The sequence below is a fragment of the Melozone crissalis genome, unplaced genomic scaffold (genome assembly GCF_028551555.1).
Source record: "Melozone crissalis strain CALT ecotype California unplaced genomic scaffold, PUWL_Pcris_2 ptg000004l_1, whole genome shotgun sequence".
NCBI lineage: Eukaryota > Metazoa > Chordata > Aves > Passeriformes > Passerellidae > Melozone > Melozone crissalis.
This window is the reverse complement of record NW_026535782.1, coordinates 30,219,105-30,244,636: the sequence shown is the minus strand read 5'-3', so window position 1 is coordinate 30,244,636 and position 25,532 is coordinate 30,219,105. Positions and strand designations below refer to the sequence as shown.

Genomic DNA, 25,532 nt, shown 5'->3' with positions numbered 1-25,532 from the left:
GGATGATTTTTTGTTGTTTACCTTTTTTCATAAATTTTAGGTGAAAAAAATCAATCCAGGTTTGAGAAACAATAGTCAGTTGTCAGTGTTGGGTTAAAATAAAGATTTCAAATAAAAGTTTAGGCTAATCTCCTTTCAAGGATGTAATGTTTGAAACAAGTTTGCAGATCAGAATGGAGTTTGGTGTGATGCCTTCTCCCCCAAATGGAATTGAGAGAACATCCTGTAAAGGATGAGACAGCAGATGGTGTGCTATCTCCCTGAGGCAGAGACACAAGGTGTCACTCTCTAAGTACAGCTACTGGCAGGTCTGCAGTGAGGTATTTCAGTATAAGAACTGGTTTTCAGAAGTGATGCAAAAAAAAAAAAAAGGTAGAAGAAGAAGAAAGAAAAGGTCAGGCTTGCTTGAGTCTTGGCAGCAGGGGAGCAAGCAGTAAAGAAGTCAAAGTAAGTTAATTGTCCCTGCTTCTTCAGTAAATTACAATTTTAGGGCTATGGCCATTGCAAACTGCGATGCCAAGTGAGTTCATTTAAGGTTGGCTGGGTACCTCTACATTATTGTAGCCTCAAGTGGACTTGGAGATTCAAGAAGCTTGTGAAATGTGTAATGAGGACACACTGAAGGTGGTGGCCCAAGGATGCTGCACCATGGCACCTTCGTGGCCCACAGACTGCTCTAGAGAAACTCAAAAGTGAGCTGAAGGTAGGACACAGCCAGGAGTTTTCCTGTTTTTTTCATCTTTCCCTAGTACCCAAAGAACAAGACTAAAATTTTTGTCTGCTTTGTTCTTGCTAGTTAGTTGTTATAAGACTGATGTTCTCTCTTCTGCTAGACCATTTTGTTAGCCTTTCACAAGACAAAGGGGTTATATGATTTGGGTGGAATCTATGTCAGTGAAATGAAAGCTTTGAGGGGACAGCCCAGATAAACAAATCAGAAGGCATTGAGAAGAAAGAGAAATGATGAAAAGAAGAGCTGAGTGCCAGAATAAGGTTTGCAATCAAAATTAATCTAGATATGAAAACACATGGGGAGCAAAAAACCTCTAATTGCATAGAAAGCAATATAAGGAACCTGATTAATGAACACAAGTAATAAGAATTGCTCATTAAAGGGCATACGCCTCACCTTAAAACTGTTACTGAGATGTTGTGGGAACTTTGACATGATCAGCTATTGGGTAGATTCAATTTCAGGTCAATTAAGTGGGCTGAAGGGCAAGAATTAGACAGGCTCAGCAATTACTGGTCTCGTACCTGGGTAACAGAGTGTCTTGGATTGTGCAGTATCACCTATTCCAAGACTTCAAACAGGAATTGGTATAAATTCTGATCACAAAAAATCCAGAGCAGATAAAAGAATATTGCAACATCTTACATCATATCTGCCACTATCTGAGAGAAATGAGAGAATATTGCATCATGAGAGCTTTTGTTCTGCATGACACTGCCAATACTAACTTATATTAGCATGTTTATGTCTAAAGTCAGATATGCTCACTCAACACAAGGAACTTTGTGTTGGACCTCATCTTGACAGATAAGTAGGGTTTGGATCACAGGGCCAGAGTCCAGGAATAACCTGTGACACATTGACAGCATAGAAAGATCCTTGCTGGGATCTTTGTGATTGTGCAGATGTGATCACATAGCACAGATAAAATAATGACTTTTTACTTTGGCTTTTTGCAAACACAATGAGGAATAAAAATTTTCTTGATGATGAGGTGTTCTTGAAACTGAAAAAAAAATTGGGGACATGAACCATTTGTAAAAGTAATTTGACAGAACTATGTGAACCTGACTGGAAATTTAAGAACATCAAAAACTGTAATCCTTCTACTCAGATGAAAATAATAATGGATGGAAAACAAGAGAGAAGGTAAAAAAACCACAGAAAATAAAGCCCTTATTTATATGTCTAGGTGTGTGTACACTTATGACTACATTTATGTTCACATTAGAAATATTTGTCTTCTGGTATATATATTATAGACATGTTCACAAGATAAGACCTTTCTGATATTTTGAATTACATAAATCAGAAACAAGGAATTGAGAAACACAGAAGTAATGCAAAAGAAGAAGTAATCTGTTGCAGAAAAATATGACTTGATTATAAGTCCATAAAGCAGAGCCTGAAGAAAGAAAATTCCAAGAATTAACAGATAAGATAGAATTGCCAATAATCATAGATACAAGGCAAAACATAGAACTACATTTATCCACAGTAAAGAAAGACAGCAAATAGTAAAATTATGTCATACAGTGATAAAATACTTTCTCTCTCAGAGTGCTTTAGAATTTTGTTAAACTGCAAGGATTGAATAGAAGCAGTGAACAAAATGCAGAATACTTATAATGCAAGAACTTCTCAAAAGTGAAAAGTGATCACAGATTTTTTTTTAAGCAGCCTTAGACTACTTGAGCAATTCTGCTAATTAAAAATGAGTAAATAGGGGAAACTGAATAATTCCAGACCCTTTCAGAAGAATAATTCTAGACATGGTTAAAAACTTTTGAACAGGAGTAGCACCCACAAGGTAATAATGACCAGGATAAATTTGAAAGATTTACAAGGTGAAATGAATGACATTGCCTGGAACAGATTGTCCAGTTCCTAAGCTCAGACTTCAAAAGGGAGGCTTTTAAATAAGAATTGGGTCAGGAAGGAACAATGAGATGCTGTAACAGAGTAAAAAGCCCAGTTTTTGAAGAAGATTCTTGGAATTTATTTGATGATCAAGGTTAAAAGATGGCATAGTCACAGCTTATGAGTACATGCTTGAGAAAGAGATTTCTGAGAGGTGAAACACTTCTTCAGAGGGGGAACAATGCTTAAATAGGTCAAATAATGAAAAATGTTATGTAAAATTATTAGTTTGTGTCAAGTGTAAGAAAAGCATCACCACAATTTTGTTGTTCCTTATTTGGGATTTTTTAACAATCCTGTCAGCACTCTGTCAGTTCTGCTTGCAGCACAACTTCATGTCCTCACTAGACAAACTGGTAGACCAAAATCTCAAATACTTAACACAGGCACAAGGCTTTTGGCTGATCTTTCTATCCACAAGGACAACAGGGATTTCAAAGTTAGTTTCTGTGTCTAATTAAGGTGAACTGCTGTAATATTACAAGCACAAAGTCATAGCAAATCTGATTTTCTATGATAACAGCTAAACAAAGTTGAAGGCTGTGGCTAAAACCACCTGTCGTGTGGATGAATGTGCAATTCTGTTGCCAAAGTCTACCCAGTCAAACACTACACAAAAGCACCAGGGGAAAACAGGTGGCGTGAGTCCTGGCTGCCTTTGTGTTTTCAATGTTTCTCCTTTTCCCCCCCTTTAAATAAACCCTGCCAAAAAAGCAACAGAATAACATTAGAGCAAGAGGAGACTGGAAGCATGCAGGATTTGCCTTCCTTGTTGCGCCAGACACCATCCCAGGGCTGTGTAAGAGATGTGCTTTGCTATGCCCACAGAGAAACAGTACAACCAGTGAAAGGACACAGAGCCCAGCACTCAGCTAAATGTGCACCCTTGGTAGGGATTCTGACCATCGTGTTTCAGCACTCCACAATAAGTGTTTGTGGGCCTAATGGGAACCTCCATTTTTTAAGGCACATTGTTATTTCTTTATCCCGACCCTTGGACTCTGGTGGCAGATATCCTTAGCCCAGCTGTGTTTGTCTAATGCATCCTGCCTGCCAACAGTGCCAGGTTGTTAACTCATCATTTGGTTCACTGGTTGTCCTTCTCCTTCCTCACTTGTAGCACAGAAACAGGAAATGAAAAGCATTCATTTTTTATTCTGTATTATTGTTCATGGCTTATAATACTTTTACTGATCTTTTATTTTCCAAGAATTCCCTGGCTATTCATCTTCACTCACATACTGTTAATAATTTTCTTCTTCTGCTATCATTTTGAATGGGGATCATCAGCATACCAGCTGAATGTAAAGCATTTTTTTCGTATAACAACCCCAGTGTTATTTTAAATTCCATTTTTCAGAATTCCCAGCAATCCATATGCCTTCACCACTATGAATATGTAGAGGTTTTTTACAGATGGTCAAGGTTTACCATTAATTGAGAACGTAGCAAGTATATTAATAATTCCATGTGCTTATTCAAGACTGAAATACTTCTGTTTCCTAAGGCATGTTTCATTTCCCAAATCCTGGAAATCTTATCACCTCCATATTCTGGAGGTGACCACCTCCAGACATTACAAACCAAGTAATGCTATTAGCTATGACTGTTTTCATCATTTCTGTATCAGGAATAATAATCACAATAAACAGTGATATAGTTCTAAATGCTGCCCCTCCTAGGTGCAGAGTGTTACCAGAGCACAAGTCTGTAGGGCTCTCAGGCTCTTGTCTGTCACACTCAGTAAATTTAACAGTGAGCTCAGTGTTGAATATTTCCATCAGAATTCACTGTTCTACTTCCCACACTTTAAAATAATCAAAGAGTATCTATAAGTCTCCCAATGTGAAGCAATCAGCACATCTTGTAACAAAGCTGAAAATTTGGTAAAGAAGAGGGTGCCTGAGGGACAGATGGTTGATTAAAGAGGATGCAAAACTTCTGTTCAGAAGACAATATAATCTGAGTTCTTCCTGCTGGAATGCAGTGAAGAGATATTGAAAAGAAATGTACAAAGGAATTGTTGCCTGTCCTACTTGTTCTCTTTAGAACAGAATTGCACTTGGCTGCAGTTAGATGCAGTGTTTCATTTTAGTAAATAAAGTCACTTTTTATGGACATTGTTCTTTCCTGATCCTTATTTATGAGAATCACAGAATAACTAAAGCTGGAGTTGACTTCTGTAGTCTACATTGCCTGACTCCTTGTTCAAATCATGTTTAACTTGGAACAGGCTGCTTGTGGTCATATTCTTTCAGGTTTAGAACACCTGAGCAAGCTCTTCCAGTGTTTCACCATTTTCATTTTGATCCCTACTCAGCTTTTTTGTCTTACAGTCTACCATTTCAGGTGGGAAGAGGATATATTTTGTCCTCTTGCTCAGTTTTTACTTTCAAAGACAAAAGAGAATGTAAAATATTCTGACAATTGAGAGGAGTTTTTTAGTAGCAGGTATTTCATGTTTCTGTATTCTCTCAAAACCCTTCCTCTAGCACTGTTTCTCACTGTTAATAACCTCTGTTTTTCAGCTGCAGGGAACTAGATCCAAACAACATCAGCTGTGCCACCTAGAAACAACAAAACAGAAACCACTCACCTCACCATATCATTAACCATTTGAAATCAGAAGGGTGTGACATGAAAGGAAGTACAGAAACACTCCTGTGTTTTTAGATAAAGACTGCTGCTCCCACAAAATACCTCTTCTTGTGTCTCTCCTGTTCCTTCTGGCCTACAGATAATTGGTATCACAGTCTTGGCTATGGCCTTCTTAAATGATATTTCTTCAGCTTTCACATAAATGTCATGTATCGACTTCACCTCTTGACATGCCTGCTCTGGACAGGAGTAAGATAAATAATTTTAGAAAACACTTTGACTTTATTTTCTCAAAAGTCACTTGCCTTGTCCTTCTTGGGAGCTGTCTCTTTTAGGAACTTTGGGAAGAAAGGGAGAAACCCTTCCCAGAAGAAACTCAGTTTTTCATTCTTATTCAGTTGGCCCCCCAAGGACATGAATGAATAACTGTGATGCTTCATTTCTCCACCTTAAAGCAAATGCGGCTTAACTGCAACCCCTTTCTCCTTCCCCGTCTTTTTTTTTTCTTTTAAGATCACAGGTACACCTAAAATCTACAGGTTTCCTGTTGGAGCCTACACAAAACCTACCCTTTCTACCCTCTGTAAGCATCAGGCAGAAAAAGGCAGTTTTTGTGTCAGAAGGCTTGGCATGTGCCACATTTATTGGATGGGTTAGTAAAAATAATGACAACAACTCCTGTTAAATATCTGACCACAAATGATGCACTCAAGCAGCTTCAAGGGTCACTCAGTGTTTGGACACTGATCAGACACTCAGGCACTGTTGAGGTTAAGAGCACCCTACAGCCTATTCAAGATGGCAGAAATGGATGGAGGATCTGACTATGGATTTGAGACAAGTTATCATCTTTGTGCAGGAGAACTTGTTTCCCTACGCGGGACTCCTAGATGAGCTAAGTAGGAAAAAACCCACAGCATTATGGTGTTGTCTGTAATTTTTTACTTTGTTTGTTTTTGGTGGTTTTTGTTTGCTTGCTTGTTTTTGTTTTTTTTTTTTTTGTTTTTTTGAGCAGCCATTACATTAATAATTAGAGAACACGTGGGGTTTTTTTCCTAACCAAGAATAAGAAGTCTGGACTCATGTGCAACCGCAGGTGAAAAATACATGTGACTCATCTTTTTGTCACAGATAACTATATCATTGCCATCAATACCATCTCATACTTGGGTGTGATCAAAGAACTGATGGAAAGTGGCAGGCTGAAATGGAACACAAATTACAGCTGGCAAACAGCAGAGGGTAAGGGCAGGGCAGTGGTTATTCTTGCTTTTGTCACCTGTCAGCTGGACTGAAGCTCTGTGATATATCTGAGAGTGAAGTCCACAGTTCTAGAAAATTCCAGGTAACATGGAGTAAAACAGCTATGTTTGTCTGCAAGTCAGGATGCTGCACACCTGACTTGCAGACAAAGCAAACCTCTCTCTGAGATGCATATAAGCTTTTCACAGAATTTGAAAGAAAACTAAGGACATTCCTATCATAAAAATACTAGTGGAGTTGTGCCCAAGACCTATAAATATAAATCTCACTCTGTACATCTGAGTGGAAGAGAATGGGCACAATCCACCCTCTCTGTGAGCAGGGTGGATTGTGATCATGAATGCCCCACAGGGAGCACTGCACTGAAAGTGAGTTCCTCACCTACTACTGCCAGAGACCCACCTCTGACCACTCCAGTCTCACAGAAGCATGTGGATTTAAAGAAAAGCAAATGAAAATGTCTTCAGAAAACAAAATGTTCTGCCCCTGCTCCTCCCCCTGGGGGAGGGATTATAGTACAAACAAGACATGCAAGTTGTTTGTCATGGTATTTAAGTCCTCAGGTGCTCTCAATACAGCATCAGAAAAAAAGCCATATGGATTAAAATGTAAAATAGCCTTCTCTGCTTCCTGCCTGCTTCTGTCATGTCATGCCTATCTTCTCTTTTCTCCCTTGCCTCATCTTCATCTCCCATTGTCAGTCGACTCACCCTCCTTCTTCAGCCCTCTGCTGCGTTGACAGAGGGGACCTTTGTAAGCAAGCTGGGAGCAGTGAAATGGTGCTGCCATGCCACAGCATTGCTTAAAGTGCCTTCTTTGGATGGCTCCAAAAGTGAAAGACTTGTTTTGGGCTACATATGAAATATTCGCGTAAGGCCCAGCTAACTCTCATATTTCTGTACCCCTTCATATTTATCTGCACCCCTTCAGCCATCAATCTCATTGCACAAAACACCCGCGGGTCTGTGTTTCTAAGCATAATGCTCCACATGGCTGCAGAGAGGATTTTTCAGGGCCCAGAGGTTTTTTCCCACCTAACTACTGCTTTACAACTCATGGCACTTAAAGTAAATGGTTGCAGCCAATTCAGGAATGCTGCTGCTGCCATCTCCTGAGAAAAGCTGGGTGGAGCATGTTTAATGGAGTTACAGAAGCTGCTGCCAGAATGTCTGCCTAACCACATCCTAATGAAATGGGCTCTTTTGGCTGGACTAGACTAGTCTGTAAATGAGTTACATCTAAGATTACTGTTATCAAACTGGAAATATGGGATGCAAACCCACATGTCTAGCAGTTGCCTGGAAATCTCATTTGCTGATCTAACATTAGATCACAGTATAGGATGTGATTAATCTTCTCTGCTTCCCAAAGGCACACAGAAAATCCCTGCTCTACAGGGCCATGGAGGTCTCCAAGTCCAGCTAACTGGTAGACCTGAAATTTTGAATTTAGAGACATGAATGCTGCTGTGACTCTAAGCAGAAATGCTTAACTTCTCTCATTTAACCCTGAGCATAGAAATTTTGAAGAAAACTGTCACAAACTACCATAAATTTAAAAATCATCAAGAGATAATATGAAGTCTTCTCAGGTAATCCTGAGCAATTACTGAAAATCGAATTCAGTCCCCTTCACCAACTAAGTAAGCCCTGTGAAATTCCCATTTATAAAATCCCCAAATCCAATGATTAATTTTCCCCTTCTCCATATGTGCACATGGGATTCAATATGTTCTCACAGGCACCAAAATATTTCATACTAAACATTAGTTTAGTTGCTCATAGGGACAACTATGTGGGTCTAAAAGGCTTTCCCAGAATCTACTTTTTCATAGATTGAAAGCAGTATCTTACACTATAAATCCAAAAAAACGTTGTACAGCTGCATATTATATACAATACCCTCTGAAATAAGGGGTGATAGACAGTAGGAGTGCCAGTCAGTTCCAGAGCTTTCTTCATTAGCAACACCTTGACACACAGTCCTTGCATGAAGCTGTGCTATGTTGTCATCTGCACCCTGCTGCTGTTAATGAGATTCCTTTCCCATTCAGTCCTTAACAGCAATGCTCATCCCAATCTTTGTAAAGTACTTCAACATGGGGCTGCAAAATCTCTAAGAAAGTACTAAATAATATTACCTGATCATTATAACTCCTGTGACAACCATGGAAAAATACTTTCTGTTTGCCCAGAGCTAATGACTACTTAACAAATATCACTATAGTAACATGACTATTTCTAATTTTCTTTCAAATTACCAATGAGACTTTGCTTCACTTTCAGGATGAGATATTTCTGCTTGTAATTTCTGAAATTGAAAAATTCTACCATTTTTTACAACAAAGATTCACCTTTCTTGATCACAGATGTGGTAGTGCTGATATTCTTTTTTTCCTTCAGCCAACCATAAAGAAAGAGAATAAAACTCCTTTGAAAATACTCATTTTGAGAGCAGAAGAATAACTGTGGAGGCTCTGCTCCCACTGTCCCGTATCCTGGATAAGCATGTGTCTCCCATCTTACATACCACAGTCTTCCTCTAGGCTACAAAATATGAGCTATTTAGTTTTGGCAGAGTACTAGAAGCAGTAAAAGGTTGCTTTTTAACTTAATATTCCTGAGTCAGCAGAGATGGGGGTATAGAGAAATGGACAGGAGTACTGAGGGGCCACGACCTTGCAAGTCATTCAGCTTTTCACTGCAGTTATTAGCATGGGTGAGGCACAGGGCTTCCCAGAGGCTGCTGACCTCTCCTGCTGCTGCAGTGGGTCTTGCCATGGCACTGGCACAGGAGTCAGCACTCAGGCAGGGTCCAGGAGGGGATGTTGCTGGCTGGATTGTGATTGCCACACTCTGCTCAGCTGCGACAGCATATGCTCAGCATTCAGAGCCAGAAAAGGACATGATGCTGTCCTTGCACACTCTGAGCAGCCAGCAGCCTTCTGGGGAGTGAGGGGATGGACAAGTGAAATGTGTCAGGCAGAGTAGGGGAGCCAAACTGAGTGTCAACAGGAACAGCAGAGAGAAGAGGAACATGTACAAGAAAGGCAAAAGAAGAAGAAGGGATGTGCTAAATGGCATAAGGGCAGAGAGGTGAGTGTGGCAGAGAGGGGTGTTCAAAATGCTGAAGGAGTGAAAGAACCTGTGACAGTGAAAGGAAATGTTTTTTTATGTATGAAAGGATCCAAGCAGAAAAAAAAGGGAAAAGGCTAAAACCTCAGTGCTTGGAGTTCTCTGACAAAATGCCTTCCTTTCTTTGGAAATGGCAGTCCTCAGAGCAAGTTGCAAAGTCTGCCTCAACAAAGCTACCATTGCTAGTGCAGTCTAAACAGATTGTTAAGGACCCTGTATGAACAAAAAATAGAAATTACCTTTGCAGTAACATCCTCGATGTGTATGTGTTGGAAATGATTTCAGTAAAAGCTTATCTAAAAAATACCACTGGGAAGAAATTCTCCATTCTTTCACTCTAGAAGGAATAGGTGGTTTTGCTCATATTACCTGGAACAGATCAGAGCAATGTCTGCTTTGTCCCCTCCTCCTCTCACACATCTTAGCAATTTTTACCCCATTACCAACTTTAGGACATGTTCCTCCATGGGAGCTGAGGGTAGTGTGGGTATTCATAGCGAGGGATGCCAGGATACCCTATCCCCTTGGGCTGTTGGAGCTTCCAGGGAAAGTGAGAGCCTGAATTCCTGCAACAGGCATCTGTCTCTGTGGCAAGAGCCTTCATGCTCTGGATTCTGAACAGAACTCCACCAGAGCTGCAGATCTCTGCAATCAGTTCTGAGGCATCTGCCTGGAGAGCTGGCAGGAAACAAGGACAAAAATATTCTCTGCTTGTGGTACATCCAGAGTCTATTTACTCTGACATTCTTTGGTGCACCATTTTGGCTTCAAATGACAGCCTTGTTAGTTGGAAACCTCCTGACCAGCTGTGGTCTAATGTTCAGCAGGTCTGCTAATAAAACTGAGGGGAGAGAATTCATAGACATAAATAGGCTAATGAACCAGAACTCTCTTTTTCTCTTTATCCTACTCTCTCAGAGGAAGAACAAGAACAGGACTCAGCATAACTGAGCAAATATGGAGGATTATACAGATATAGGTGAAATTTCATCACAGTATGTCCCCAAGAATTAGGCAGAGCGTTTCAATATAACAGCCCTTAATATTTGTTTTAAAGTTCACGCTGAATTTCAGTCTCACATTTTACATTTTGAGTACTGCTTAGTTCAGACCCCAACCTCAATGTCTTTGACACCTGGTAAGAAAATGTTATGATTAGTTTAAAAAGTTACCTGACTTATCAAGGACTGGTAACAGCTGAATGATAGTGATACTTTTTCCATACGAACCACTTCTTCCAGCATGCCCTGTAACATCATGCTATAGCTTGTCTGTCTTTCTCTAGGCTGAGTAACCTCTCTGTTGTCTTGTAGCTAAAAACAGGCAGTTGGGCTTTATTGCCAGCAGCTGCTCCACTCCAGAAAAGAGGAGACCTCCCTCCATTCTGATTACCATCATGGTCTGCAGGTTTTATTCAACACTACAATTGGCAAAAGGGCAAACCACTGAATACTGTGCCTAAGCATGCAATTACATTATAATTCTTGATTGTAATACTCTGCACAGTTGCTACAATGTTCAGCTGAATCTTGAAGCAGTTAGCTGACCATCTTATTCTCTGAAGATGATGGTTTATGGAGGAATAAATTGCAGGCACTGAAGTTGAAATTAGGGCAGCACTTCACATGCTTAACCCTATATTCAGGACAGAAATTAAAGAACATGACTTACACAGAACACATAGCAAGACTAAGCATGTTATTTAACCCCAGAGACCCTTAAGCTAGACATGAAATTTACTGTGTGTGGATGTAGTTTGTTAAACAGGCTGGTATATTGATCCAAGATAATAACCAGCTCTCAAACAAGCAGTATAATTATATACTTGGAAACATAATTTGTTTTTACAAGAAAACTACTTATAAAGTATTTGAGACACACTGACTCTACAAAAGCAGTAATACAAAAACATTAAGTAGTAATGAGTAATTACTAATGAGACAAAAAGGGTTTCTTATATAGCTTTTATGTTTCTTATTTCCTCTAGATGAAAAATACATTTACATTGTAATGTAAGTTAAGATGAAAATTCTGTCTCCAGTGTGACTTGGCACAGCCACAATCAAGAGTCAGTACCATTAGTTCAAAACAGTGCCACTAGCTTGACCCAGAAAAGCAGGGACAGAGTACACTAAAGATCATGGCAGTTACATGAAGAGTGTGGTAATGATGGAGCTAAATTATTCATTCTGCCAACAAACTATGTCTGGTAGCTCAGGAACTGCTGTACAGAAGCCATATGTCTTTCTGGCATGTGGCCTGCATGAGTGGAACAGCTTACCTGCACTGAAGACTGTTTTCAGACTGTGTGTGTCTTTTCACAGCACAACGTATCTAAGGTGTATTGAATTATCAGTGCTAAAATACAATGAACTAATTTAAATTACTTTTTCATTCACTAAGTCCTTGGGCTTTCATTGTACAGGTAACACATATTTTGTCTGCTTCTTTGTTCTGTCAGAGCCATCCATATATGGCAGGATAAAATTATTAGTGCTCGTTATGTGTCACCACATAAATGCTTTATTTTGTTACCAGGTGTCTTTTCTTCCAGGTATGGCATTTAATTGTCAAGATGCATATAAGTTTCCTAAATTGTATAATCTAATTTAGCAAAAACTGTTGGAAAAACAAGTTAATTCACTAACAAAGGTGAAACATGATTTCATTTATGAAATTTTTTTATTTATAACTTGATTATTCAGTATGATCTCTCATTGCTGTTTATCAGCATTTGTTTAAGGCTGCAATTGAAGAAAGAATAGTAAATGCAGTTTAGTGTATAAAGACAAGGTCACATGGCCTTGGCATTAGTTAATTTATCTTTCATGAAAGATTCTATTTTCTGCTACTAATATTATTACCAGAATTACATTTCTCCCATGACAGTGTATCTGGAGCTCTTGCATTGCCAAACTTAGTGGTAGCATTTAATTTGTGTGATATTATTCAGTTATCAAGAAAATGCATGTGCTGAGCAACACTGTAGTTAGTTAATGATAGCATAAAAAATGAGCTCTTGTAAGCAAGAGCAATGTCTCAAGTACTTTGCTAAAAACACTTGTTTCTGAGGCTGCATTATCCCATTCCTGTCATGGGAACCTGGGCATTCACCAAGCAGGTCTCCAGATGAAGGTTAATAGCTAGATATGCTGAGACAGGAGACACAAAATGAGTTTAACAATTAAATTTCATACATTTTCCCTTATGGCAGTATGGCAGCTGTACAACGTGCAAAGACTGCAGCACTGAATTATCGGAAAGGCACACTGAGATCACCCTAGCCTAGTCCTTCTTCTGTGGAAGATAATCTCTACATATGTAATTTTCAGTAGAAAGAAATCTAATCTATCCTTGGAGACCTACACTGATGGAGAAGCCATGTAATTCACCATGTATTTCCCATAATATTATATAAATACCCTATACCCATATTAACTGAAGTACACATATACCCATGGCAGGAGTAGCTGTAAACAATGTAGCTGCAAACAGGAAAGCTTCATGAAAGGTCCTATCAGGATTGAACAGGGCTCTGCTCTTGACAAAACATATCTTATTACCTTTATGTACAAACTCAAAAACATAGTAAAATGACAATGCAGGTTTTGGAAAATATGCAAACTGCCAAAGTTGTAAATTAGACAGATGATGACTGTAGAGAATTAATCATTTAGTAGGGTGGGCTGATTTTAATATCCTGTTTTAATACAGATAAATTAGCACTCATATATCTAAGGAAGAAACAGCACAGTTTATATAGACAGGATTGGACTAAGTATTTCAAAATGAAGGAACATGAAAAGAAGTCAGGGTCTTGGTAGATAATTAACTGAACATGAGTTTGCAGTGGGATGATGCAATTAGAGAGTGAATGTCAGCCCTGAAGCCTAAGCAGGGAAAATATGAAGTGGGAGTAGGAAGGTGATGTTAGCTCTGTTTATAGCAAATGTAAAACCATGACAGGAATGCTGTGTGCAACTCTCATACTCACATTTCAGAATGGGCTCTCTGATAAACCACACAGTCATAAAGTCCTGCAATGAACATACTGAGGCCTGAAAGGCATACCTTATTGTGAAAAGCTAGGAATGAGCAAGCTGCCTGTCTTATCAAAAACACAAGCAAAGAATACTATTGTAAAAGGTGTTTTTGATTGTGACTTGCTTTTTAGTATGAGAAGACAGGGCATAACAAAGGACAGTATGGGATATTATTCTCTTGAAAAAGTGGTATGTGAGATTTAACTGCAAATCTTAAAAAACTCCCTTAAAAACCCAAACCACCCAGTGAATTATTACCCACATCTTTAATGAGGTGATGAATCTTCTACTCTGTACCCATATGTCTAAAGGTCTTTCCTAGGATCTTGCACTTGCAGGAGAAATTACAGACCAGCTGCTGAGACTTACAGCTGAGGTGCTGCAACTTGCAGGAGCATAATGATCTCTTCCAAGCTCAAAGTCTATGGTTAGGTAGCTAAGACAATTATACTTTCTTTGTTTGAATTCTATCAAATAATATTGATGCATACTGCTGAGGAAGTAGTCCTTAGTTCTTTGAGTTTCAAAATAAGGCATTATACTTCTCTGGTTTTGGATAGATTTTTTGTCACTAAAATAAATAGGCCTGTATTTTAAAATAATGCTGAGAATGGGGAGATTGTGAAGTTGTTTCTGAATGGCATAACCTGTTCCCACCAAGGAAACAGCCATTCAAAAATCCTGCTGAATCACTGGAACTGGAAACAGTACTTAATTTTGTTTCTACAGAGATGTGCTGAATACAGAAAAATCACATCCTTCATTATGTCATTTTGTTTTCATATTCATATATTTGAAAGAATATCTGTTAAGTAGTCCTGACTGCAAAAACATCAGACTGTGTTTTCAATAAATAATTCCACTTTAATGGCAAAGTAATAATTTAGACAGATACAGTGTGCACACCTGCAAAAAAAATATACGCAAGCTGGTTTACAAGCTAGAGGAACAATAAACCAATAGAAAATACATCATCCAGTTAAGTCCGATGACACCAAATACTTATTATTAGGGTTTTACAAAGACTACAAAAATTTTCAGATGATTTATTTCACTGTTTCTGTCTATTTACAAGATATGTTACATCAAAAATGTACAAAATATAAAATGTGTACAGACAAATGTTTCACAAACAATTTCTGAGTTGTAAACTAGGTGGACTCACTGAGATGTATTGCAGGAAGTTTTGTATATGTAATATTGTGTGTTTGTGAGCTAAATATGGCAGGAAAAGATTTGCAGGTTTGCTCAGAGCACAGGTACAAGAAAGAGCAGCTTTGCTTTAGTTCTTTGAGTCAGTCAAGGTGTATGAACTGACATTTTGCATCAGAAATGGATCCAGGTTTGGGGGGCACGATGTTGGTCAGACTGAATCCTACGTGCATAAATTCAGAGTTTTATTAGGGCAATAGCACCGTGTAGGAACCTCTAGATTCAGCGATGCAGCTCAGTGCCATTTGGAAACTGCATTGATTTCTTTAAGTTACAGCAGGCGGCCACGGGGTGGCCACGAGGAGTGAATAGCACCAGATACACATCCCGAAGGTAACATCCATGGAGGTGTACAGTATGTGACTACACAATGCCAGAGCCCTTGGGTACCCGCTTGCCCACGTGCACCTATTTTAACCATGGCTCTGGTGGTAAAAGAGTGTTTCCAGTTACTCTGAGCAGTCTGGATGCAGCCTGCTTCTAGCCTGCCGTGACATATGAATTTCAAACATTTTCAGACTTTTCCCCCCAAAATGTATTGGTTTCATACAGATATTGAAACGTGCTAACTGTGGCATTGATAGCTCCTGCATAGTCGTAACAACTGTTAAGTACAGGACAAACACACCGGGTAATAACAGCTTTTAGGTTTTGCATTCTGTATTTGTTTGCAACATACAGGAAATCTCAGCAAGTGAAACATCTCTTAACACCAACAGAATAAAATACAATATTTTTGTTTGTTTGCTTTTGATTTGATTTGTGCAAGGCTTTTTTTTCTTTTTTTTTTCTTTTTTTCTATATTTACAATACCCACCCAGTAGACTGTGCAAAACCAACCCACTTTTACAGTATAAACTCTTCCTCTTCCACAGTGGACATCACTGCTTCAGTGTTCTTTTATGCTGAATTCTTCATGTACAGCTATAGCAATCAAAACAACATGCTGAAACTAGAAAAAGGAAAAAAAAAAAAAAAACAAACCCATATATTTGTGCTCATGCTGCATCAAGTGCATCCAGCTCTGCTGGATAAGTATTCAAAACATCTATCCTCCCAAAAATTCCATTCCATGGGACCAAATGGATTTGAGCCGATTTTGTCAGCATTTAAGTGGCAGTGAAAGTGGGTTTGGGTTCCTTGTGTACTTCTGAGGGTAGGCAGAGAAATCTATTCACAAGATAAAAATATTATATAGCAATTGTTCTTTCTCGTATCCATTACTTTAAAAAATCATGATATACAGATATGAGGCTACTATGTTAACTGATGTTTTCTCGTTAGTAAATGAAGAAAAAAACAGTGTAAATTACCAATGGTTTAGGAATTAAACCAACTGTAAAACTGTTCTAGAAATCTGTTTTAAGGCAGTGAGACAGCACCATAAGAAATGTTCCTTCTTTCACTGAAAAGGCTCAAACAAATGAAGCCCTAAAAAGCCTTTAATCAGTGTTGGTTAGTAATTGGTAGAAAACTGTTGTTAAGGTGTGGGCAGGCGGTTAAAAAAGACCCTTGTGGTAAAAATAACTTTATAAAATCTGTGACTTGTGTACTAAAAACTTTATGGAGCGCATCACCGTGACCATGGCAGTTAGAATTAAATTGGCACTTATCCAGCATATCACAGTCATGTTTTCTGGTGATTGCACAATACTGTTTGTGCTTTCTGAGTTACTATCAACTTTTACTCCTTTTGGAATGGGCAGTAGTGTATAACACAAACACCACTGCCGTCCTGTGACCAGCACCATGTGGCACAACAGAGGTTACAAGATAATTAGAAGACTGCATTGTTCATGCAGCAGCTCAGGATAAACTAAAGGAAAAAAAAATCCAAAGAAGTTTCGCTGTGAACTCGTACAGAGAAACACAGAGAGACAGAGAGAGAGAGAGAGAGAGAGGATAAGGGAAAAAAAATATTCCAGTTTGGCTAACATGTGTGCAATCTGCTCAGATGCCCTTGGTCTAGGGCACTTTCCAGTTGACAAATGGAGTCTCACTTGGCTCCATAGGTATTGAAATGCCTTGAAATTAAACTATTCAAGCTTTCCACTTCAATTTTTCTTCCTGACTTTGCAGAGTTAGGTCTCCTGCCTCCCTACAACACGCCGTTCTTACTGAGAGACCTCGGTGTGCTGCTTTAATACTGGCAGTGGTCTAGTGGAAACAGATTTTACCATCATCCCACAGCAAGATTTGTCCCTTTCAGAGAGTTGATTCAAGGGATGAATCCAAAATGTCATCATGGTGGCTGGTGCTATCACTGTCACAGCTCTGTGCGCTCGAATAGTTGGCTGCCTCTTGAAGCCTCATTAGCATATTCATCTGAAAGAAGAAAGCAATGTTTACATAATCTCGTCTCATTTAAAACTGCATTGACCGTGTTAAAATTTAATTAAGCTCCCCTGCTGTATGAGGTGTGCTGGTACCTAGAGGAGGGACCGTACAAAAGGATTTCTGAAAGGGCAGGGTGTTAGTAGCTCCTACTGGCACTCTTTCCATTGCTTTCTGGTTTTTAAATAGAAATTTAAAGGTCCAAAGAGGGATACAAATGGAGCTGCCTGATAACTCTCTTCAAATCAGGGGTGAGGCCAGCTGCAGCTGCAACACTGGCCGAGGAAGGAAGCCATATCTCAGCTGGACATCTGGGCCCATATTTGGAGACAGTCAAGCTTCCAGAAAATTTTTGGATGGTTTAGATGCATTACACTGGAAAAGCAACTGAAAACATAATCACAGGAACATATCCCTCCTCTACAAGAGAAAGATGGGGAGGGAATGAGAGAGGGGTGGACTGATGCCAGCTGCTTCATAAATGAGCCCCATCTGCTGTTGGGGGGCTGCCCTCAGGAGTGAAACAGATTCTCCTACCCAAGAGGGTAGAGCCCACCAAAATTTAGGGATTAATAGTACCTGAAAACCATCTGAAAATAATCAAATAGCAGCATTACAATCCAGAAAATTACTTGGATGCTTGATGCTTGACTATATAATGGTCAGGATTTTATTTATGAAGCATCCACTTTTGCCAGCATGCTAAGGACTGCAAGCAATGTTGAGAGTACTTCAGTGTTTTTCAAGGAACAAATTCACTGCTGTTATAAAAAGCAGGCAAAGAAAAATCAAAGCCAAAGATGTATTCCTAGCAATTTGTGTTTTAAGCCCCTATTTCCAGTTTGTTCAGAAATCCTTATATCTCTATGCTTTCAACTTGCATGGTGAAGCTTCTCTTGGCACTGAACAGTGTTCAACGTTTTTTGTAGTTTTGCTGAAGCTTTAACACGTATCCATGGTTGTGAACACAGGATACCTGCAGTGGGTGTTCAATACAACCTGCATGAGATGTGTTCTGTTGCCACAAGGGCAGGATCTGTCCACCCATGAGCTCCACTGGAGGTGGGGGCAAACCCTCCAGTCCCGACTTTCAAGCTTCTGATATTTACTCAGGTAGAGATGCTGACCACAGTGTGCAGGGAGCAGGGGTGAGTGGAAACTGAACTCAGGCTGCCCACAGACTGAGTTTTCACCACACTGGAGATTATGCTGTGCTGGAAGCCTGTCCAACACACTCACTGGAAGCTCACAGGGTCAAAATATCACCTGGAAGGTTATGGAATGGAAAATAAGTTCAAATAAGATGATTTTCTACACTTCTTCAGGACGCTGTCTGTTTTTGAACATGAAACACTGAGGCTGAGGAACCATTTTCTTAACACAGTTAAGAGATCAGTGCATTTTTCTTTGAGAAATTCCCTTTTCCAAGGGCTGCCTATTCTAGAAATATAGTTCTCTAAAATGGTATTTTGAATTGTGATAAAGGCAGTCCACAGAGAAAGCACTACAAAAGAATAGCAGCTCAACATATGCATTTTAATAATCCATTATCAGAGGAGTCAATGGTAAACCTGAATGTCTGGGATCATATTTAAATAAAACAATACTTGGCATTGAGGGAAATCAACTTCTTATCATTTAATGCCACCACACTTGCATTCCTTCTGCATTAAGACTATTACACAACCATCAGTTGACCTGAAATACTATGAGAAATGGGAGGATGGATAATTTCTATTTTCACTAAAATCTCGATGATAGGTAAATTAGATAATGTGAATATTGCAGTCCTTCATTTGTATAATGTAGCTGCAAAATTGCCTGATGAAGAAAGATGTTTTCATGATAAAATTGATTAATAAGCTGCTGAAGAGTGGTTCCCAAACAATAGAATGATGAAGACCTGATACATGGTATCAGATACATCTGGGCAGATGGGAAACACAAACAATGTAAGGAGATATTAAAATGTTGGTGACACATGCCCTCCTGCTTCCTTTCATTTTCAACATTTTCATAAATTATAGGAGGATTCATTTTAAAAGCCTGTTCTGGAAGAGGTGCAGAACTTTTTAACTGCACAGTGTACAGTTTAACATGTAAGAGTAAAGTGCATATTGAATATTTGAATTCAAAAGTTTGAATCTTACCAAGGGATCCCCCTCTGTCTCAGTCTGCGGAACGTGCTTAGAGGTTGTTCCTTCTTTTGCTGATGCATAACCTTCATAACCAACATCTTCAGGCCTTAACTGAAGCAGTGATGGCCACTCATGCTGTAGAGTTGCAGAGCTCCATGGATAGGTATCAGCTACCCACTTGGAGGGATCCTCCCAGGGTGCCCTCTTACCGTACATCTACGTTATGGACATAAGACACGTTAGTATTTTACAGACTTTTCAGTATCAGCTGTAACAGCAGAAAAAAATGTCATCACAAACATCAGAACCATTTTAGAAAGAGATTTGCTTTTGGATGTTCTCAGTACTCAGGTAAAATAAGACCTTAAGGAGGTTGGATCATCTCCACTAATGATCATTCAATACACAGAGTGGCTGCAAGTTGGAAAATGCTCCATAACTAGTGACACTTGTAGACAGCAGCAAGTGCTTTGATACAATGTGAAATGAGACCTCAAGGTATTTTGCTTAAGGCATATCAGGGAAATTAACACAGACCTATCAAAAGCATTCAAGTTAATTGGATTTTGTTTGAAGTGAATTAGAAGTACAGATTGTTCACTTCTCCTAGAAAAATGAGATGCTGAAGCAGACATCTGTCCACATCCTAAATGTGATAACTTTCAGAAGGTTAAGAGAAGAACTTCACAAGGGATATATTTTTCCTCACTATGAAGCATAAAATGCTTATGACTCTGGGGGGAGGACAGAGGAAGAATGAGAATATTATAATTTTAGGAGGTCTCGTAGCATTCTCACTAAAATTCACCTCCCTCTGTATTGCTGTTCACAAGCAGCATGTTAACTTGGTAGCTGCTTTAAAGATTTCCTTTAGCTGTGACAATGATACACTGGGATGGGGAGCCATCCACCAGGGCTTTTTATAATTTCTGCTGCCTCAAACAGTTTCACACAATCCAAGGAACACCATGCCATTGGCAGGGCACACACTCGTGGAGGATACAGGTGGGCAGTGCTCCTAAAGGGAGTATAACAGGGAGGACTTTAGTGATAAAGGCAGGATAGGTTGTGCTCATCATTGCAACACCTGCTGCCAGGCTCATGTTGAATGCAGAGCTTCAGGTTAGGGAGCCAAGTTCTCTGTATTAGGCACACAGATGCTCGGACTTTTTCTGCCCTGCACTGAGGCTAGGCTGCTACAAAAGGGATTTGCCTAAATAAGCCAAGAGAAATATTTCTCAGAGGTAGCAGGCTAACTCCAGGCTATAGCACTTCCCTTCATCTGAGATTAACAGTGACTAAATCTTTTCTGGAATCTAGAGCAAGGTTTATAATCCTATGTTTGCCAAGTGAGTTTGCAAAGCACCTGACCAGAAAGGCAGTTTTTATCCATCTTTGGTTCCAGGAACACTTAATTATATGATATAAAAATGCTGTTTATTATTAATAACTTTATTCTATGGAAGCCATCCAAAGCAGCTAAAAATTGGTACAGCTCATGAAACAAACATATTTTCTTCTATATGCTGCCATCTTCTGCTGCACAACTGAAGTTTCCATTTAAGCAGTTACCCTGCATGCTTGGGAAAATATGAGCATGAAGAATGTCACTGCATTTTTACAGCTGGTCTAAACAAGTGCTGTTAATCTCACTGTGGCTGTTCTATCAAATGTTTGGCAGTATTCTGCACGAGGCATAAACACTGTAATTCTCAGAGAGATAAGCAGTTTTAAAAAAGCATGAGATATTCAACAGGCAAGATTCTAAGCCTCCATTGCATCAGTATGTCACAGTGTCAATACAGGTGATAAAGAAACTGCAGCTGCTTACACAGTTTTTTGCCTAGTCCATAACAATCCCCCCTGCACTAATATGCTGCAGTAATACCTTTTGGTGTCATGTGTGGAAAAAAATGCCTTTCCACAACGCATATTTTTAGAGGACATAGAACTTCTGTGCATGAACAAAAAAAAAAAAAAAAACCAAAAAAAACCAAAACAAAAACCCCAAAGAAAAACCAAAAAAAAAAAAAAAAGAAAATAAAAGGGAGAAAGCCAATTAAAGACTGGGGGAAAAATACAAAAAAAGAGAGAATGGATTATTGTAAATATTTAGGTTTCCTCAAAAGATGTGGAATTATCCAAAATCCTAACCTCTGGTATAATCTGGAGAGTTTTCCTCCTGGTGAAGACCTCATTGCAACCTTCCAGGGGGCTTATAAAAATGAACGGGAACAACATTTTAATGTGAGCAGATAGTGTTAGGACAAGGGACAATGGTTTTAAAGTAAGACAGGAGAGATTTAGATTAGATGTTAGGAAGAAATTCTTTACAGTAAGGGTAGTGAGGCACTGGAAAAAGCTGCCCAGAAAAGTTGTGGATGCCCCATCCCTGGAAGTGTTCACAGCCAGGAATTATATATCTTTTAGGTCCCTTCCAATCCAAGCCTTATGAAAACATCTTTGTTCACAAACTTTTCCCCACGAATCTGTGTGCCTACATGTGTATGTAGGTGGTAGGAGCTATTTTCTGGCACCAGTATAAAGCTCATTAACTGTTCCATTCAGGGGTAGGCTGAGACTGCCTTGACTAAGGGAGACAATCTGAGCTGTATTTAACCATGCTGGGAACTCTTTAAACAATGGAAAAAAACACCTTCCTCCAGTCATACAGAAGAAACCCTCTTCATAAAATCCATAATAAGATATGTTACAAAGTCAAATTATACACCAGAGTAAGAGCAGGCCAAAAGGAATTTGAGTCTGCCTTCTATAACCCATCCAAAGATTTTCCTCTTGCAATAGCATTTATACTAGGATGCACTGTTTAAAAACAGCTTGGAGAAAGCCTTTGAAAGCAATTGAAAAAATTTCTAGGAAACAAATGACATACCTGGAGTCCTTCTCTCACAGCTTCCAGAAGATACGGAACCAGGGAATAATTCCAAAGGTCTGTGAACCACACTCTGGAGCCATCAACATCCATAGGGCAAGGGAGGAAGAGGCGGGGGCCTGAGAAGTCAAGTTGAGTATTAAAAGGGTGTAACTGGGAAACACACTGAAAATAATCTTCTCAAAATTAAAAGAGCAGTACCGGAACCAGCTCAAGTCCAGAGAATTTTAAAACAGGACTACATTAAAGGAGCTAACAGTCTCCTGTTATTAAAAATGAACTGGTGTCCCTTAGCCCAATTTTAGGGCTTGATGAACACTTACAAGTTTTATGGCAAAGCTATGTAAAAGCTGACATCTTTGCTAACAGAGTTATTTCATTAAAAGACCTCAGGTCCAAGGTTTTTTATTGCTGTAATTATACTGCAGTGTGAAAGCAGGAGAAAATAATTAAGCTTAGGAAAGTTACTATTGGGGTATTTTTTTAAATTTAGTTTTTAAAATAGTGATATTTTACTTGAAAGTATTTAGCAACAAAGAACTACCAGGAAATATATGTACTTTCTCATTAAACTTTCAATTTTTTTTAAAGCTTGCTGACAACTAGAAAAATTCCCACATCTATGTTGTACTTCCAACTGAGACATTGAAAATTAAAAAAAATAATAATATATTCTTCACAAATCTCTAAAATGCTCAGCCTGCATCCTTATTTCAAACCATTCCAGCAGTGGACTCACCAATGGTTACATCTGAAGAGCTGTGTGTTTCTAGGAAGCTGTTGAGATGATGCCATGTTTTGGGGATCCAGTCAATGATTTTCATAAGCTCATTATTGCGTATGCTCTTTTCTATTTCAGTTTCAATCAGTTTCCTTCTCAGATATCTTCCTAAGAAACCTTTAACAGGCTCTGTGTGATTAGCACACAGCACCCACCTAGGTAGAAGAGATAAATGTCAAGCAGCAATGAATAGCAAATACATTATTTCCTCTTAAACATATAGATAAAAGTAATGTCATAAAGTCTCATTAGTCGTCAAGTATAGCACTGCTCCATTGAACCTCACTTCTGCTCACTGTTTCAATGCAGGCATTTCAGGTTCCAGCAGGCATTCAAGACACTGCTGAAGACAAAAAAAAAAGCAGGAATGCAATCACCTTCAGCAACTTGCTAGAGGTGCCAGACAGTGTCTTATTTCTTTTACTATTCCCCAACACAATTCAGAGACCCATCAATAGAGTGCTGAAACTGAAATGCTTTACTGTGATGAGACACAAGATCAATATTTGCCAAAGAACTGGGCTCAGAAGCAGGGAGCTGTGCAAACATGGCCACAGTAAATACAGAGTGAATGTACCTGAAATTGTGATGCACCTCCAGATTTGGTGAAGAAGAAACTCCTTGGTTCATGGTTCCAATAATATAGGGACTGGAAATATAAAAGCAGTGGGATTTTTTTGAGGGAGAATTCATTAAAATATTCAGAGTATATTCCTTCTTACTATCTGTACTAGGCCAATTTCAAAAGAGTCTGGGTGTACTATAGTCATACATTTAAAATATTTCTGAGGTGCCCTTTTAAAAATGTTTATTCCTGTATGATTTCCCTCTTGCACATATGTAGTTTACTAGTGCCCATCTGTAATGAAGAAATAAATAAAGCAACCCTGTCTTAATGTAACTCGTAATTTGGCAGTATGCTTAGTTTTTTAATTTCAAAAGCCAATGAATCTCATGAGGAAGATGTATGCAATGATTTTATGAAGGAAGTCCCTGTGATATCACTTTTACAGCAGAAGTAACCAATGTTAAAAGCCAATAAAAGTTCTAGAAAACATTATTTTTACTCTTGCTTGAGAATAAAGGGCAGTCAGCCAACTTTATACTTCTGCACTGCTGCAGGAAAACTGTGGGAAGGGAAAATCTGCTAGATTCACAGCTGCTTCTGTATGGCATGGTTTTTCCCAAATTCCCTTATAACAATGTGTAAGCTGTTCTTATGGTACTAATGATCTCCTGTGATCTCACAGGGTGCAAAGGATAACACTATAAAACAGTCAAGTGTTCAAGCACATTCTTAAATTTTGTAGTTCATTTACATCCCATTCAGAAGCATGGAAGTCATGTAAATGAAGTGAAGGAGACAGCTACCTTCTTGGCTGAAAGGCGTTAAAATTATTGAAGCCCATAATGGCCTTGCAGACGGCCTATGGGAGCCTAAGTTTGCACTGGGACATTTTATTTCGCAAAATAACAAGCAGCTTTTAATGTTTTAATTGTAAAATCTGTGTGCAAGGAGAAAGAAAGGTACTACCTACCATTTATTATATTTACAGTTGAGGAAACCATTGAAGATGTCACTTAGTGAACTGATGTGGTGGAGGTTATCAAGAATTATGACGACAGGGAGGTCAGCACCATTGTTGTCAGCACTGCATTGCTCAGCTAAGTTTGCTAGGTACTGTCGCAGATCCTTCAGCAGAAATAATAAAAAAAAACCAAAAATGAAATCACAAAAAAAGTCCCAAGCCCAGAAAAGATTAAATAATTAGACCATAGATATAATTTCACTGGAAAAAAAATCAGAAAGATAAAATGACTACTAAAGAGTTTTCCTCCTTTGGAACACTCAGCTGGATCTGCACATGCAGGAAAACATGCTGCTTGCACAGGGCAACATTAAAGCCTCACTCTAGGAGAAAACAAAGGTGCTAAATACAAGGCAAATGACTGAAGCATTCTAATTTGGGGGATACATTCCTTAGAAATTTACAGATAAAATATCTTCTATCCAGAGGAATATACATTGCAATAAAATATGCCATTTCCAATGGGCTGAGATGCTCCTAATAATTTTTGGACCTTCGTTCTTACGAGTGCCACATTTATATATCAAAATCCCACCAGCCCGTCACACAATTTTGGTGTATTGAACTACTCCTTTAGATATCTCCTTTCAGCACTCTCACTGAAAATCTGCTGGCACTTTGGAGATGCTTTATCATACCTCATAATAAAATTTGGTGTGTAAATTCTTTTTTCCTGTCAGCTGTCTGGCTGCTGTTTAGTGCAGCAGTAAAAGACAGCTTTCTACAATCCAAACATTTCATATTTTTGTCAACAGTTGCTCTTGAGAATTTGAGCTAGTCAAGTTCTACGGCTGTATCTCTCGAAGGATCTAATTTTGTCAGGGTTGAACATGCTTTAGTATTATGGACAAAGTTCCTATTGCCATTCTATTTTCTGTATCAGGGATAGCTGGA

The 25,532-nt window shown here is 38.9% G+C and overlaps 1 protein-coding gene across 8 annotated transcripts in view; it reads right to left on the bottom strand.

Annotated features, from left to right (window-relative positions):
* Positions 1 to 14,504: 14,504 nt before the first annotated feature.
* NAV3 (neuron navigator 3) overlaps positions 14,505 to 25,532 on the bottom strand; it is a 507,738-nt gene continuing 496,710 nt past the window's right edge. For 7 of the 8 annotated variants that reach the window (XM_054271027.1, XM_054271063.1, XM_054271035.1 and 4 more), the window contains 6 exons: positions 24,588 to 24,742; positions 23,627 to 23,698; positions 23,008 to 23,204; positions 22,269 to 22,387; positions 19,388 to 19,591; positions 14,505 to 17,228 (listed from right to left, as the gene is read on the bottom strand). In XM_054271027.1, the coding sequence (XP_054127002.1) occupies positions 17,109 to 17,228; positions 19,388 to 19,591; positions 22,269 to 22,387; positions 23,008 to 23,204; positions 23,627 to 23,698; positions 24,588 to 24,742 (867 nt within the window). In that variant the 3' untranslated portion in view covers positions 14,505 to 17,108. The remainder of the gene's footprint in view (positions 17,229 to 19,387; positions 19,592 to 22,268; positions 22,388 to 23,007; positions 23,205 to 23,626; positions 23,699 to 24,587; positions 24,743 to 25,532) is intronic. The other variant, XM_054271012.1, reaches the window with a different exon arrangement.